The sequence below is a fragment of the Bos indicus genome, chromosome 15 (assembly GCF_029378745.1).
Source record: "Bos indicus isolate NIAB-ARS_2022 breed Sahiwal x Tharparkar chromosome 15, NIAB-ARS_B.indTharparkar_mat_pri_1.0, whole genome shotgun sequence".
NCBI lineage: Eukaryota > Metazoa > Chordata > Mammalia > Artiodactyla > Bovidae > Bos > Bos indicus.
Genome location: NC_091774.1, coordinates 39,382,695 through 39,399,375, shown reverse-complemented (window position 1 = coordinate 39,399,375; position 16,681 = coordinate 39,382,695). Strand labels below are relative to the sequence as shown.

Below are 16,681 nucleotides of genomic sequence, written 5' to 3'. Positions count from 1 at the left end.
TTTTATATTTTACAAAAAGGAGGGATATGATTATATGAATATATTGTTTCTGGTAAAAGCGAATTCTGTTCACAATTTCTTTTTAACTAGAGCCTCTGAAAATGGGAGGGAGATAGGAAGAGCTGAGGTGGTTCTTTTTCCTGTATGAAAAAAAGACTTGTGCTAATACAAGAAGAAAAATATGAAGTCTGTGTTATTTTTTTATAAATATTTTTTGGGTAGGATTGGAAAAAAGGGTAGTGTAAATAGTTGTTCAGACATAAAAATTAATCCTTTAAAGATAGTATTTTAAATATTTATGGTAGAAAAGTCCTCATTTCTTCCTACTTAAGTATCATACAAGATTTAGATTGGTTAAGTTTAGCTTTTTAAAATTTTTCATTGCTTTGATCTTTGTCTTTGCAGACCAAGAAACATCATGGTGTATAACTGTACAACAGGAAGCACTAATCCCTTCCACTGGGGTGAAGTTGGTATGATTTTACCTGTAGTTTTGAATGTTAGAATAAATTTTTATAAACTTAAAATGTTCACCAATTACATTAGAATAATCCATGAGGCATTAAAGCCACCCAGTTACAAGTTTATTCTTATTTTAGTTGCCGTGTTAGAACATCGACTAATACTGCCTTTTGGTCCTTAATAATGTTTCATAAATTTAAAAATACCCAGCTGTGTATTCCCTCCTCATCCCACCCTTGCCTGACCCTTATTGTTTCTCTGCTGCCATCTGCAGCAATGCCCATAGATACCCATGGTATGGAAATAAACCTTTTTTCCTCCCTCATGGGCATTCTTAATCCTGATGTTCCTTATTCACAGGCAGTATCACTCGTAGCTACAAGAGTTGATATATCATAGGAAATAGCTAGTTGTCCTAAGAGGAAGGAGTAAGCAAGTAGGATACATTTTGCCAGAATATTTTCTGTTGGGTTTATTAATCTGTTAAATTCACAAATTCACAGCAATAGTGTGTATGCTGTTACTTGTTTCAAAACAGGAATAGTATAACTTAGAACGTACTGAAACTTAATCATTTTTAAGTCAAATATAAAGTAAAATATATTTACAGTGTTGATTTAGTGTACTAGGTCTTATTCTATCTCTAATTAAACAGTTTTTGTTACCCTTGTGGAATAATTTTGATTTTAAAGTAAATCTTTGTCTTTTATCCTAGAGGTTATTCTATGACATTTTTATTTCTATTTAATGATTGACTGTTAGAGAATATAAGGGAAAAAAATCTAGGGTGCTTTTAATCTTATGATAATTAGTGGTGTTCTTTTAAGAATTTTAAAACACTTCAAATGAGTTAGGTTTTTTTGTAGTCTTTCATTGTGTTACAAAGTTTAGCAAAAATCAAATTGAGCTTTATTTTCTAGTGAATATCTCAGTAAACATTTCCATTGAAGTATTAACGGAGACGATAATAGAGTTGATTGTTTTGATATTGTATAACCTAGATAAATTACAGCAGAAGTTAATTTGGGGTTGTTTTAAGCTTGTTGATAATGTTAATTTGAGCAACTTAATTATTCATAAGCAAAGGATGATGATTTCCCTTTTCTTTTTTAAGTAAGTACAGTAATAAGAATCTGGAAAGAGGAACAGAAAGAAAGAAGCTATCGTGAGAGGTGAAATATAGAAAGTGACATTGTAAACTGATATAGGTAAAACATTAAAAAGATTTTTAAGAGTGAATTTTAGCAAAAATTCATTCATCTAATTAAAATTCATAAATAGTGGGAGTTCTAAAACTACTTGAGTTCAGCAGTTTAATACCCATATTCCCTTAGTTACTATAGAAAGTAGAAATGTTTGTTTTTTAAATGAGCACACTCTGACATCTTTGGTAAAATATTTTGCTTTGTAAAAACATGATTTTTTTTACAAAACTTCACTACATGGTTATTATCAAAGCTGTTACACAACTTTTCTTCCTCAGAATACCATGTAATTTCCACTTTCAAGAGGAATCCTCTCGAACAGGCCTTCAGACGGCCCAATGTAAATCTAACCTCCAATCACCTTTTATATTATTACTGGATTGCTGTAAGCCATAAGGCCCCAGCATTCCTGTATGATATCTACCTCAGGATGACTGGAAGAAGCCCAAGGTAATGGTGACTAGCTCTGTCTTATCTGTTCCTCTGACTGTTAAACAACCCATGCTTACACTAAACTGCGTATTAACTCTGTATTTGTTTATGCTTATGATAAGGCTTAATGGCCTTTTGTGACTGAGAAGACTCTAGAATTTAAGAATTTGTCAGAAAAGCAAAGGTATTGTTATAATTCATTCTGTTCTAAATTTTGGATGATAAATTATTGTCATATGCTGAATTCTAGGTCTAACTTTAAGTATTTTTTTCTGAATAACAAAATAACATTCAAAATGCTTTGATGCTTATTTTTCCTGCAGGATATTATCTAAGTCATTTCTTCAAGATGAATCCTTTAAACCAAGTATTCAGGCGCCCCAGTATTAAGTTTTGTTCCAACAACTTATTGCTTCATTATTGGAAGGGTGTCAGACATACAGTACCTGCATTATTGCTTGATCTTGCACTCAGGTTGACAGGTCAGAAACCGTGGTAAGAAGAATAGCAGTAAATACACTGTATTGGTAAGGTGGTGGAGGCTTGCTGGAGAGACAAAAAGTCGCTAGCATGAGCTTTACCTTTAGTTACTAACCTAATTAATTACAATCACAATCCGGATGCTAGAACATTTCTTAGAAATTGAGGATATTGGGGAGACTGTGGATCTCATCTTATTGGGCCATTGATCCTCCAAAATCCCATATTACAGGAAATGTCCAGCGTCAAGGTTGTCATTGTTATTATAAGCTGAAATTGAGCCCTTCTCTCCCCATTAATAACTTGGAGGTGAGTTTTATAGGGGATTAAGGGTTAAATGTTTTGTTTTAAGTGGATTGTACAGTTTTATATGAAAAAAACCTAGGATGCTTCTAGGAAATTAATTGCTTGAGCTGTCTCAGCTTCCCATTCAGCTTATAATATTGTAATTACAGTTTTTGACTAATTTTTCAGGTTGATAATGTCATAGTTTAAAACAAAAGTTAACAAATTGAAAACTTGATTTCTTGTAGTTGTTATAAAAAGGCCTTTTTTTATTGAAAGCTCACAAACTTAAGTAATCCTACTGTCTTTACCACAATTATAGTGAAATATACTATAAAAATATTTATTTTTTTAACTACATTGGCATTTGTAGTGGAGCCTTTGATTGGAGAGTTCAGGATTTGAGTATTTAAGTGTAAAGAAGAGGCTGATTCCAGAACTTTCGTCAGCTGCTCAAAAAATAAAAGCGAGATATCTGCTAGTTATAGTGTATCAGGATTTGAGTTACATGTAGGGAATTTTCTGTGGATTCAGTTGTCTTGTTATGTTTCTCATCGTGTATGTTAAATATTGAAATATATGAGTGGTGTTGAACAGTGCATGCTATCTTGATATTAATAGATTTTATGTAGATTAGGACAGAAAAGTCAAAACTAGGTTCAAAAAGTAAAATAAGTTAAATATATCACAATGCTTTACACAGAAAAGGGGGCTTAGTAAACTTAAATGAAGACCAGAGTTGATTAAATAATTTATAATAGATATATCAATATCTATTATAACAAATTATCTCAAACTTAGTGGCTTAAAACAGCAGCGGTCATTTTATTATTTCTTTTGGTTTATTGCTTCTCTCAGCATCTGGAATTTAGGAAGGAATCCACTGGGCAGCTTTGGCTTAGAGGTCTTTCATGTGACTGAGGTCAGATGGAACTGAAAGGGGGACGTGTAGTGGAACAGCTGGTATCATTGTCTCTTCATGTGGTATCCGGATCTTTTCATAGAGTGTCTTTGCAAGGACCAGTGGTCGCCTTAGGGGAGTTGGACTGCTTACATGACAACTGGAGGCTTCAAGGAAAAGTGCTTCAGCAGGCAAGGTGGAAGCAATGTGCATTTTCTGACCTACCTTAGAAAATCATGCAGCACTACTTCCATCTTATTCATTTAGTCCCAGGCGAGTCACAGATCTTTTTTTTTGCTCCAAGATTCCAGGAGCAGGGATATAGAGAATAGTCAAGATCATCTTGTAAATGAGCTGGTGAGATATCTGAAAGGTATTGTCGCAACTGTTTTTGGAAAGTGCAGTTTGCTATAGTCAGTCTTCTAGTCCCAACAGTTTATATTCCTCCTACATGGAAAACACTCTTGCTTTTTCCCCACAAAACCTCTCTGACAAAAGCTTGAAGCCAGTGTGGTTAGTGAAATCTGTTTTAATTGTGGATGACGCTTTTTCAGATACAGTTCCTCAAATATTGATCTGAAAACCTGTGAACTAAAGTGTCAGGTTACCTCCTGCCCGTGCGACGTATAATAGTGAGACAAGCATAGGAAATAATTTAGACAGTCTAGTTCAAAAGAGAAAAAGTAAGAGGCACACAGCAATCACTGGTCCATAATAATTCTGCATTCCAGCAGGGTATGTTTGATGGTTTCTTAGTTAGGGTTTCATTCCCCCTCTCTGGTTGTTCTTTGAGGTTTTGGTTCTCTCCTGAGTCATCCTTCTTTTCCCGTTTAAAAAAAAAAAAAAAAAAGGCCTGTGTTTGCCTTCTTATTCTACTTCCTGCCCACAAAAAGTTGGGAGTCTTTAGAGCAGAGATCCAAAAGCTTTCTGTAAAGCACCATATAGTAAATATTTCAGTCTTTGTGAGCCATATGGATTCTGTTGCAGCTTTTCACCTCTGCTGTTAAATGTAGCTTCCACCTTATAACCACTCAGTTCTGCAGCCTCAGACAATATGTAAATGAACAAGCATGACTGTGTTCCAGTCAGACTTTATTTTAAAAATAGATGTATTTGGCCCTAAGCTCTGGTTTGCTGAACCTTAATGCAGAGGTCTCTTTGCATTTAGTACTGTCTCTGTCCTTTTAAGTATAAACTCATAATTCCTTTAAAATTTTGTGTGTTTCCCATGTATTTGTTTTAAAATAATCCAGTCCATTAGACCAAAGCCATACCCACAGATCTTTTTGAGACATACCTTTCTCTGTCTTGGCTTCCTTATGAAGTTGCTGTGGAACAGCACCCTTGAGTCTTAAATCTTTGCCTCTTATATCCTTAGACTCTTAAATCCTGCCTCTTAGAGCCTCTGTAAGACATATCTTTAACATCTGGAATGAAACTTTTGTCTGAAAGTTTCTATGAAGTATACTACTTTAATCTTTTTGAGGTCCTAACAGAATCTTACATCTGCATTCTCGATTTGATCTTTGATCAGAAGTTGTTTCTAAATGAATTCCTGGCTAGAATTTTACATTCCTTCCAAATTCTACTAAAACCAGATAGTTCATTTTTTAAGATCATCTTTGTCCTCTTTGAGGAAATCTTGGCTTAGATCATCAAGTTTATTTGATACATTTTCTATTTTCCATGTGACCATAGGCAATAGTTTTGTTCTTCTAACTTCCAACATTATTTTCCTCACTTACCTTTAAACTCTGACCAACAGCTTCCGTATAGCCCTTTTATTTTTTCCACTAACATCCTTGGTCCTTCCATGTTTTATCAGTGGTCTCAAGGGCCTCACAGTTTCTGTCTACTACCTAATCCTAAAGCCAGTACTGCATGTTTTAGATTTTTATTACAGCAGTCCCTCACTCCCAGTACTGATATATTTGTTCCCATTATTTGTGCTGCATGACAAATCTTTCAAATTTTAGAATCTTTTTTTTTTTTTAATTTAGATAAAATTGATATCAGACTTAGTATCTTAAAACAGTAATCATTTCATTCTGTGGGTCAGAAGTTCTAGAAGGCTTTGATGGGATGGTTCTCTCTTAGAAGTGATTGCAGTCACAGGGACTAGAGCCAGGTACACTGTAGGGAATGGTAAAGGAAAGGAAGGGTGCCGAGCAGCTGGGTGGCCAGGCATCTGTCTCTGTTCATATAGTCTCAGAACCTTTCAGTGTGGTCTCTGCACATGGACTAATTTGGGCTTCCTCACAGTGTGGCAGCCTCAGGGGGAGTTGAACAGCATACATGACCTCTGAAGGCTTCAAGGGTGAGTATTCCACTGAGCAAGGCAGAAAGCTACCTTACTTTTTCTTAACTCCCCACAGAAGTCACAGTATCACTTCCACCTCATTCTGTTGGTATGTTACCTTCACCTCTTAATGGAACCTCTTAATAGTTAAGGTGATACTGTAGGTGAACGTATAAGATGGGAGATAATATTTGCAGCCACCTTTGGGAATTAAAATTTGCTACAAATAGGAAGCATCAAATAAAGAGTCTTCTTAACTGAGGTTTGTCCTGTACAAGGCTTTCTAAATATCAAACCAGGAATGCTTTGGGAGCTTTCACTCTAAAAGCAACAAGAGACATAATGGTTTTTTATTTAGGCAATTTTATAAATGTTAAATACATGGTGGTAGTTGCTCAGTCATGTCTGACTCTTTGAGACCCCATGGACTGTAGCCTCCCAGACTTCTCTGTCCATGGAATTTTCCAGGCAGAGAAAACTGGAGTGGGTTTCTATTCCCTTTTCCAGGGGATCTTCCCCACCCAGGTGTCTTGCATTGAGGGCAGCTTCTTTACCATTTGAGCCACCAGGGAAGCCTCAAGTGTTAAATATAAAGTCTTACAATTTATATTATTAAATTTGTTCAGATTATTTGCTGAGCAAAGTAGTGGCCTCTACACCTTACATTGCTGCTGCTAAGTCGCTTCAGTCGCGTCCGACTCTGTGCGACCCCAAAGACGGCAGCCCACCAGGCTCCCCCATCCCTGGGATTCTCCAGGCAAGAACACTGAGTGGGTTGCCATTTCTTTCTCCAATGCATGAAAGTGAAAAGTGAAAGTGAAGTCGCTCTGTCATGCCCGACTCTTAGCAACCCCATGGACTGCAGCCTTCCAGGCTCCTCCGTCCATGAGATTTTCCAGGCAAGAGTACTGGAGTGGGGTGCCATTGCCTTCTCCGACACCTTACATTAGGACCTTAATATAATGCCTGCTTCTGCATTAAACTAATGTCAGTCATGTCATTCATGGTGTCCATTTTACTCATTTGCCTTGTTCCGAGTGTCATTCGGCTTGATAAAAATATGACTTACTGTATATCTGGGTATAATTTAAAAAATACAACTCAGATATGCATCATATGGATTCTGGTGACTAGTCTCTTGGGACTAGAATGCATGATATTATCACATATAGAAGTAGTATAAGTTATCTGCTTTAGCTCCTGAAATGTAGTAGTTATTTTCTCTTAAAAATGGTATTTTAGAAAAATGGTTCTGTGGCCTCCTTTTTTTTGTTATTGTTTTATTATTTAGCTTCACTTTCTCTAGTTTAACTTCTCTGAATCTTAAATTTTTTATTTTTGTGATTCTCCGTGGAGGGCAGTTTTGCCTCCCTCAAGGGACATTGGACAGTTTTCGGAGATGTTTTTAGTTATCGCAGCTGGGTAGATGCTCCTGGCATCTAGTGGGTAGAGACCAGAGATACTGCCAAGTGTCTTACAGTGCACACGGCAGCCCCCTCCCACAAAGAATTATCTGGCCTAAAATGTCTATAATGCTGAGATTGAGAAACCCTGGACTAGATGATCGTTAGGCTCTTGCCCTTCTCTAAAGTTTTTAAGAATTTGTTTCAGGTTGCTGTAATAAAGAATGAATATTCAGAACATACATGGCAATGTGGTCCCAGGCATCTGCTCTTACAGCATGTTTAACCAAAGACTAGTGGGGCAGAGTTTTAAGTTTCTATTTATATTTCCCATAGTATTCAGTCCAGACTTTTATTACTTGATAAATGTTCTGTGAATTTAACATATATATATATATGACCTTTCGAATTTCCTTCTCCCTCTCCAGTTTTTTATTGTAATTATTGTGGAATCACTGATTGACTCTTAGGGTAATTCTGTCACTTGAATGAATCTGAAAATAAGACTAAGTGAGAATTGTCAGTGAAAATGGAGTTAGGAAGAAAAACTTTTTAAATAAGGTGTATGTTAGAAAGCCACATTAACCAAATATGTGTATATGTGTGATTCATGTATACTATACTGGCTGTGATAGTGAGTATTAATTACCAATCTTGTACATCTTCTCCTCCCTTCAAATTCTTTCTGTTTGAACTATTCCTGTCTAGATTTAGCCTTTGATGCTCACTAATTCTTTCTGTGTTTAATGGAGGTTTTATTTTGTAATTACTTTCTTTAATGAAGTACAGTTCTTCTTTACATACATTGTCCACGTTGTCTCATTGTGTTTCAGTATTCTGTATTCCGGATTTCTTTCTAAATGTGTTGAAAATGTCAGAATTGCTTAGCTAATGTTACTCTTTTGGTTTCCTCCTCATTTCTAATGTTCTCATTTTCTTCTATTTCTCGCATTTCTTAAGCCCTGATTTGGAGATCTCTAAACTGCATAATGCTAATCCTAATTGTGGGACTATAAATAGAATTCTTTTAAAGTATTTCTTCACATATAATTTTTCTTTTTATCAGAGATTAGGAATTTTTGGTGTGTGTGTTTCAAAAAGTTCTGCCTTCTATTTCTCTCCCTATCATTGATAATTATTATTGTGTAGATGTTACTGTTCTGGTTAGTGTTATGATATTAATGACTTACAGTGAACCATGATATATAAAATGCCAAATTTAAAGATTAAAGCCCCTCACCCTTTTAAAAAGAAACAAAGTATCAAATTTTCTTATTTTTATAAAGATGGATATTGGGGATTTGGGAAGTTTAGGGAATATATTGAATATCTATTTGAGAAAGTTGTCACCATGAGTCATTGATTTCATGGCACATCCAGGCGCCTGTTGGTGTTCAAGAGCAAGTTGTTTAAAATATATAGAGAGAGTTAACTAAATGGCAAATGAATATTTCTGTATACTTTGCTTCCATGATGCTGAAGAGTTGAGATTAAAATGTAACAGTATGTTATGAATTCACAGAAAATCTTACTAAAACGAAGCTGAACTAAAATGTGATTTAAGGAACAAAAAAGGAAAAGAATGCTAATTGAATTCATTTATTTGCTTAGTATTATATGTAGAAAATTTGGCCTTGAAATATTCCATTTCATATATCAGCAGAACTCTCCTTAGGCAATATTAAATTCATTTACTGCTGCTTAATTTTTTTTCTTTGTTTTGCATTTATATAATGTTCCAAGATGCAGAAATATTCTTATTTCCTGGTGATTTGGTACACTTATTGAACTACGTGTTACAATTTTACTGTCAGTGTCTCAAAATAGAAACTGGTTCCCTGGGTGGTGGTGAGATTTTTCCTTATCTATGCAAATTATGAATCTCAATTTTTCTTAAAATACAGGATGATGAAAACAATAACTCGTCTTCACAAAGCTATGGTGTTTCTTGAATATTTCACAAGTAATTCTTGGGTTTGGAGTACTGACAATGTCAATATGTTAATGAATCAACTAAACCCTGAAGATAAAAAGGCAAGTATTTTTTTATATTAGAAAATAAGAAGCATACTAATTAGAGTATGCTAATTAGCAACCTGAGAAATAGTTGGATATTTTCTACAACCATTATGCAATAAGAAAGTTGATCTATTTATAGTGTCCCATTTTCAATCATAATTGGTAATAAAATAAAGTTGCTTTATTTTAGAATTTTTTAATTAAGTATGAGAGTAGCAGAAATATTTTCAAAGCATGATTGAAATGTTGATTCTCTTTTTCTCTTTTAATGTCAGGTTCAAAGAGAATTTTTATGCATTTCCCCCCCCAAATACTGTTTTAAGTTTTAAGGAAAACGTCTCAGAAATTGTTTTTCAAATAGTCTCTTCTACTTTTTGCCATTCTACATTTTGCTTTCTGTTAGTTTGAAACTTAAACTCTTATGAATTTTCTTTTTAAGGTTACCTTAGATATTTGAACATGCATACTTAACAAAAAATTGAGTGATTTGTATAGATAGCCTCTTCCTTAATGATACTTAGGACCATAAAATGTTTTAGCTCTGATTACTACCCCCACTAACTTATGTGGTTGTATGTTACTTTAGTGTTCTACTTAAATCTCATAATTAGAAATGATTATTTTGTTCAGCTTTGTTGTTGTTGTTGCTAAGTAGTGTCCAACTCTTTTCTACTGCATGGACTGTAGCTCACCAGGCTCCTCTGTCCATGGGATTTCCCAGGCAAAATATTGGAGTGGTTGCCATTTCCTTCTCCAGGGGATCTTCCTGACCCAGGGACTGAACCTGCATCTCCTGCACTGGCAGGTGGATTCTTTACCACTGAGCCATCAGGGAAGCCTGGGGGCTAATTTGCTCCTGCTTTACAGTATCATTTCTTAATTTAGCAAGGCCTAATAAAATATTGGTACTTCCACCTTTTCTTGGATAATGCAAAGGCTAAAACGTGTACTCTAGTCAATTAGTATTCATATAGATTTACCAGTATAGTTGTCTTTTTACTGCTCTGATTTCTTCCTCCATCCTCCTCTAATGATTTCAGACTTCAGTCTGGAATCATTTTCATTCTGCCTAAAGAGTACCCATTAGTGTACTTTCTCTAGTGTTTGTCTTCTATTGATGTTAGATTATCTCAGTTTTTATTCTTGGAATATTTTTATTCTTCAATGATATTCATACTGCTATAGAATTCTGTTAGCAAGCTTTCTTTGAGCATTTGGAAGACATTGTCTCATAATCTTACAGCTTCCATTGCTTCCTTTGAGATGTCAGTGGTCAGACTAATGGTTGTTTCTTTGGAGGTAATCTACAGTGCCTTTTCTGGTTTAAAAAAATTTTCTTTCTTTGACTTTCAGCAGTTTTACTCTAATATGTATAGATACATGTGTGTATATATAGTATGTGTGTGTTTTAAATCTGTGGCTTGATGTCTCACAATTTTGGGAAAATTTCCAGCCATTGTCTTTTCAGATACTGCTTTTTTTCTATTATTTTTCATTTTTCCTATGGGAATCCAATTATACAAATGTATGACCTTCTCATATTATCTCATATCTTAAGTCTCCATTTCAGTGCTGTGGTACTTTAATGATTTGTTTATGGTAGCTTTTTTATTTTTAGTCTAGAGCTTGCTATTTTCAGAGAAGTGTGATGGTAAATTAAATTATGAATAATCTGTTTATCACACCAAAAAAATTACCTGATTGTGTGTGGAAGAGCTCTGAGCAGATTATATCCCTCTTATTTTGTCATGAAGTAGCATTTTTGTAAGGCTTTCTTTTCTGTATTTATCTACTATTTTCATCAAATGGCCTACTTACTGTTACGTAAACTCCTAAGCCGGCTTTCATTCTTCTTAAAGAAAGCCACATTCTTTCTCTTAATGTCAATACTATTCTCTAGGAAAATTAATCTGTATAGTATGCAAGATGTTCAAAAAGAAGAGATACTGTGGATAGAAGGAAACTGGAAATAAGTGTATTGTTTCTGTGTTTAATGGAAGATAATGAAATAGGAGTAAGAACTTTTTTTGTGAGTAGCAGTAAGATTTTAAAATTAATATGGTAAACATTTTGTAAGCATGTCCTGTGGAATTAGCCTTTGGAAAAAGTGAATTTTTGACTTATATGAAATAATTATGAGAAAATTATTCAAGAAAATAACCAGTAATTTTTTTGTTTATGTAGACTTTTAATATTGATGTACGGCAGTTACATTGGGCAGAATATATAGAGAACTACTGTATGGGAACTAAGAAATATGTACTGAATGAAGAAATGTCTGGTCTTCCTGCAGCTAGAAAACATCTGAACAAGTAAGTTTTATATGGGTTTGATTTCATCTTGTCTTCTTTATGAAATACTAGTTTTTTCCTAAGCTGTTAACTTGAGATATTGCTAATAATATTGTATTTAGGAAAGTGGTTGCCTTTGGACTGTAACTCTGGTAGTGTTGATTTAACCTATGACTATTGAAGCTTACTGTTTTCATCAGTTTATACTATTCATTAGTAAGAAAGTCAAGTGGAATTTAGTTTTAAATATCACTTTGATCTTCCCTTATTGCTACTGAAGAAGTGAAGATATCAGGAGATAATAAAAATGTATTTTAAACTGGAGATAATGTAAAGTTTCTTCTACCTTATTGAAATACATCTTTAGAAGAGGAAAAGAGATCTAATAATACATTATTCAGTATAGAGCTTTTTCTTTGTTTATAAAATAGTTATTCCTTTTCCCTTAGTCTCTTATAAAACTAATATGTACTAATTGTTAAAAAACACTTAGAAAACAAGAGAAAAAATTACTATTAGTCCATTATTCAGAGATGCAATTAGTTTTAATAGTAATCTCTTTTATTCATAGTAATTTTTAATACAATTTTTATAACAGTTTTCAAAACTTTCACATTATTCTTGCTCTTTCAACTCTTTGAGACTTTATAGGGCAGATAGTTGTGTAGATGAAGAAATAGAGACTTAGGGAAGTTGTATTTGAAAGGTCACATTGAGTGGCAGAGCAAAGTTCTTTTGTCTACACCCATTGTTTATATATTGTACAGTTAAGCATTGAATAACATGGATTTGAACTGTGTGGGTCCATTTATATGTGGTGTTTTTTCAATAAATATATACTATAGTACCACACTGTGTGAAGTTGGTTGAATTCACTGGTGCAGAAATACAGGTAAGAAGGGCTGACCCTAAAGTTATATTTAGATTTTCAATTGTGTGCGGGATTGATGCCCCAACCCCCACATTGTTGAAGAATCAACTGTAGTCCTGTATCTTTCACTGCCTGTTTAAGTTAGTGGAATTTATGTAATGTTATGGCATACCTAAACAATTTAGATTCCTTTCTAACACCATTAAAAAAACATCAAAAATGTTTTGAAACATAAGCAAGATAATATGCATTTTGCTCTTTGAGAATGGGAGTGTCTTCCTCGGTAGAGCAAGTACCATGTTTCATTCATGGTATGAGGACTTGTCCAGTTGATTTTTGATCTTAACGGACAGCTATAACTGAAGGAGTAAGTTCTTTTGTCTGACAACTTGTAAGCAGCTAAAGATGTCCAAAAATATTTATTTTGTCTGTAGGATGATGTATGTAATGAATCTCCCTTTTTAGATGAGATAACTCTGGAATTACAAGAGATATTTCTATTTTACCTAACATACTTGTTGCCTAGCACAGTTTAGGGCATACAGAAGGCTGCTTAATTGTACTTGTTAAGAAGTAAATTTACATCCCAAATGTTACAAAAAACTTTGTGTTATTGTTAATAGAAATAATACATTGTTTGATGGACTGCTGTCCAGAATGTGCACAGTCAGGTGTTTTTGATGTTTGCTAACTTTCTAATTTCTAGTTAATTTTTAAGTAAGTTTCAAATTAATATGGATTTGAACTTTGATTAGATTAAGATTTGAATATGAATTATCTGCTATCCAACAATATTCTTTTCTAGAAGATAGTATCCAATATATCTCTTGATCTGCTTTCCAGGTTGAGAAACATACGTTATGGTTTCAATACTATCCTTGTGATCCTGATTTGGCGCATTTTTATTGCAAGATCACAAATGGCAAGAAACATCTGGTACTTTGTGGTTAGTCTGTGTTACAAGTTTCTGTCTTACTTCCGAGCATCCAGCACTATGAGATACTGAAGACAAGAATTTAGCATTAGAACGTCTATGCATATGGTGGTCTAAATGCATAAAATGTAAAATGTACTTAAGTCATTTCACCTTTTGTCAAGACATTAAACCATCTTAGCTCAGAATGTGGAGTAAATTATGGTACATTTTATGTAACATTTTAATGTATGCTCATAAAAGCCTAGTGAATACACTGTGGTATGCCAATTCAAATCTGTAATAGCCACCAAAACCATGACTTAACATTTTGATCCCTGGGGGAAAATGGTTGGGTAAGGGTAGGAGGGGGAGATAGGAACACTGACCAGTATAACTGTGCAATTCTGGAACATACTAATTAAAATATGCCTTAACATAGAGTGATTTTCTAATTATAATATTTAGTGCAGTGGAAAGCATTTATTTGAATGGGAATACTAGCTAAGTTGGTAGATATTTGATTCTACAGTGTTTGATTTTTATCATCAGTTTTAAGTGATTTTTAGTTTTGTTAAAATTACAGCCAAACTATTTTCACATCATCCTATAAGTTACTGAATGGTCTCAAATGTGAAAAACATTTTCAGTTTCCTTCCTTCTCTGATTTGAGGTCTGACACATATCATTTTCTATAAGCAATCAGTTACTTTCATAATCAGAAGGCTGTATATTGTTATAGAGACCCTACTGGATCTAAATGAGTTTGAGAATCCGTATCAGCATATGCCATGTGTTTTTAGAAGGAAAATGAAAATTCACTAAACCTATTACTATTAAGAAGAATAGGAGTACATTTTTATTGACCACATTATGACCAAATAAAAACCAATTCTGTGACATTTTGTTCATGTTTTGAAGCTGGATGATTACTTGAGACTTTGACAAGCAGGTGTGGGTACAGGGAGGAATTCATCATACTTGTGCTCTACTCCCTTAATAAATTTTATTAATAGGACTTTAAAAGGCTTATACTGTCCAATTAAAACTAAAAGTACATTACTATGGAAGAATGTATTTGCAGGTAGTCATAACATTAAGAAAATGTTTTCATATGTGTGTAAACACATACTAACTTTTGACCTTGAGAGCTGAATTCCTTCAAGAAAAATAATGCATAAAATAATGTGTATAAGATTAAATAAAGAACTTTATTTACATACCACATAAAGTACCAAACTGTTGAATGAGTTTTAAGATAACTTTTATTTTTTGTGCATGTGGTTTTAGCTTTTAGAAAGAAATGAGTTATAGAAACAAGTAATAGCAAGAACATTGATGTATATTTTAATGATACATTATAATTCCCTTTAAATCTTAATAGTAGTTAATTCTCCTTACTGTTGTAACACACATTTGCTTTAACAGATCAGCATAACATGTTCTAATTTAGCTGATCAAGTTGTACTATATTTAAATCATTAACAGTGTATCTTGAATATGTTTAATGAAGTCAGTTTACAATACAAAAAGTTACATAGAACTTTAATCTTAATTTTCTTCATCAATTCAGATGCAATGTATAAGAAGTTTATTTTATTATTGTGAAAAAATTAAATGTAAAGGAAATCACCTTCTTCCATGCAGGTGTATAATCTTGAAAAGGAAAATGCTTCCATGTTGAAGCCAGATTTTCTGTAGTAAAACTTTTAAAACATTATTTTAAAAGAAATATGTATATAAATATAAATATATATATATTCTTTGCAGTGATACTGAAGTCTCTGGTCTAGGACCATACCTTTTATAAGGTGTGAGAGACCATGGCAGTGTCTAAGAATGGAATAAATGATGATGCCTTTGATTTAAAGTGGCCCACATAATTAACTGTAGATGCTCTATCCTTTGAATGCTCCATCTCTCCAATACATTTCCATAATGTGTTGAAAATAAGCTAACATTTGTATGATTTTTATACATCTGCCAAATATACTTAGATGACTTATCTTTGTATCTTGCAAAAGAATCAGGCACAACTGTAGCAGGCATGTGAAGTACATGGGAGGTGTGTGTCTTTGAACTCTGTCATTATTATTGTAATCTAACTCGAGGAAATGATAATTGGGAGGGTGCTAAGGCCACTGCATTAATTTTGTGTGTTTAGAATTCTTTTGTCAAAAGAAAGCTATTGAATAAATTAATATGTCATTCTGGAACTTAAAAGTTTTAAAATTAGTATAAAACATACATAGGTTGTTAATCCTTGCCAACTTGACTTTGAGCTTAACGCAAACATAAAGATTTTAGAAATCCTTTGTATTGATGTCATTTGCTAGGCCTGGTTTTTTTAGTTCTTTCTGATTATATTTTTACACACAGACTCAAATTTTAACAGGATAGCCTGTTGAATAAATCTAATAAATCATTTAACTCATTTGATAAAGCTATATTTTAAACATTGTTTTTTTCCCCTATTCACTCTTGATTCTTATAATTCTGGCATATGCATTTGTCACTTGTGAAGTCATTGTAACTGTAAGTAAACTTGACTTGGCAACATTAATATGTTTAATAACTCATCACCGAGAAGCATGGCAATACATTCTTTGACTTGGGGATGGCATAAAATAAACATTTTCTGAATCTGTGTAATAAAGTTTGGAAGCAGGAAGGGAAAATCTTATTTCTCTTCCTTTTCTATGCTTGTCTGTAGGGACTGGTTCAGGGTTTTTTGCTTTTTTGTTTTAAATGTAAATCGATAGTCTTTTATAAGAAATACAAGCATTATTGGGTGCCTTTGTTTGTAAACCAAAAAGTAATAAATGAATCCCTATATTTCCATTATAGTATTTATTGTTTTTTACAATAATTGTCCTGAAAGTTACTCATGAGGTAATGTGGTTAGAATTATAGGAAACAGTTCTCACTTCTTACCTTTCTTAAGGTGTATTCATTATTTTTTTGTATCCTAATTTTATTGAATTCTAAGTCTCTTACACAGCATTTTAGAGGAAGCACATAGGCAGGATGAATACTTTTTGTTAAAATATTATTTTTACTTATTAGCTGGAATAAGGTGGTTTTTCTGAAAACAGTGCCAGGGTGTCACTTAGGTTCTAG

At 33.5% G+C, this 16,681-nt stretch overlaps 1 protein-coding gene across 2 annotated transcripts in view; it reads left to right on the top strand.

Moving 5' to 3' along the window:
* FAR1 (fatty acyl-CoA reductase 1) overlaps positions 1-16,402 on the top strand; it is a 77,944-nt gene extending 61,542 nt beyond the window's left edge. Inside the window, exons 8-12 of one of the 2 annotated variants that reach the window (XM_019975126.2) lie at positions 406-473; positions 2,423-2,594; positions 9,372-9,501; positions 11,671-11,798; positions 13,492-16,402. In XM_019975126.2, coding sequence (XP_019830685.1) covers positions 406-473; positions 2,423-2,594; positions 9,372-9,501; positions 11,671-11,798; positions 13,492-13,654 — 661 coding nt within the window. In that variant the 3' untranslated portion in view covers positions 13,655-16,402. Of the gene's footprint in view, positions 1-405; positions 474-1,945; positions 2,118-2,422; positions 2,595-9,371; positions 9,502-11,670; positions 11,799-13,491 lie in introns of both variants that reach the window. The other variant, XM_019975125.2, reaches the window with a different exon arrangement.
* Positions 16,403-16,681: the final 279 nt, after the last annotated feature.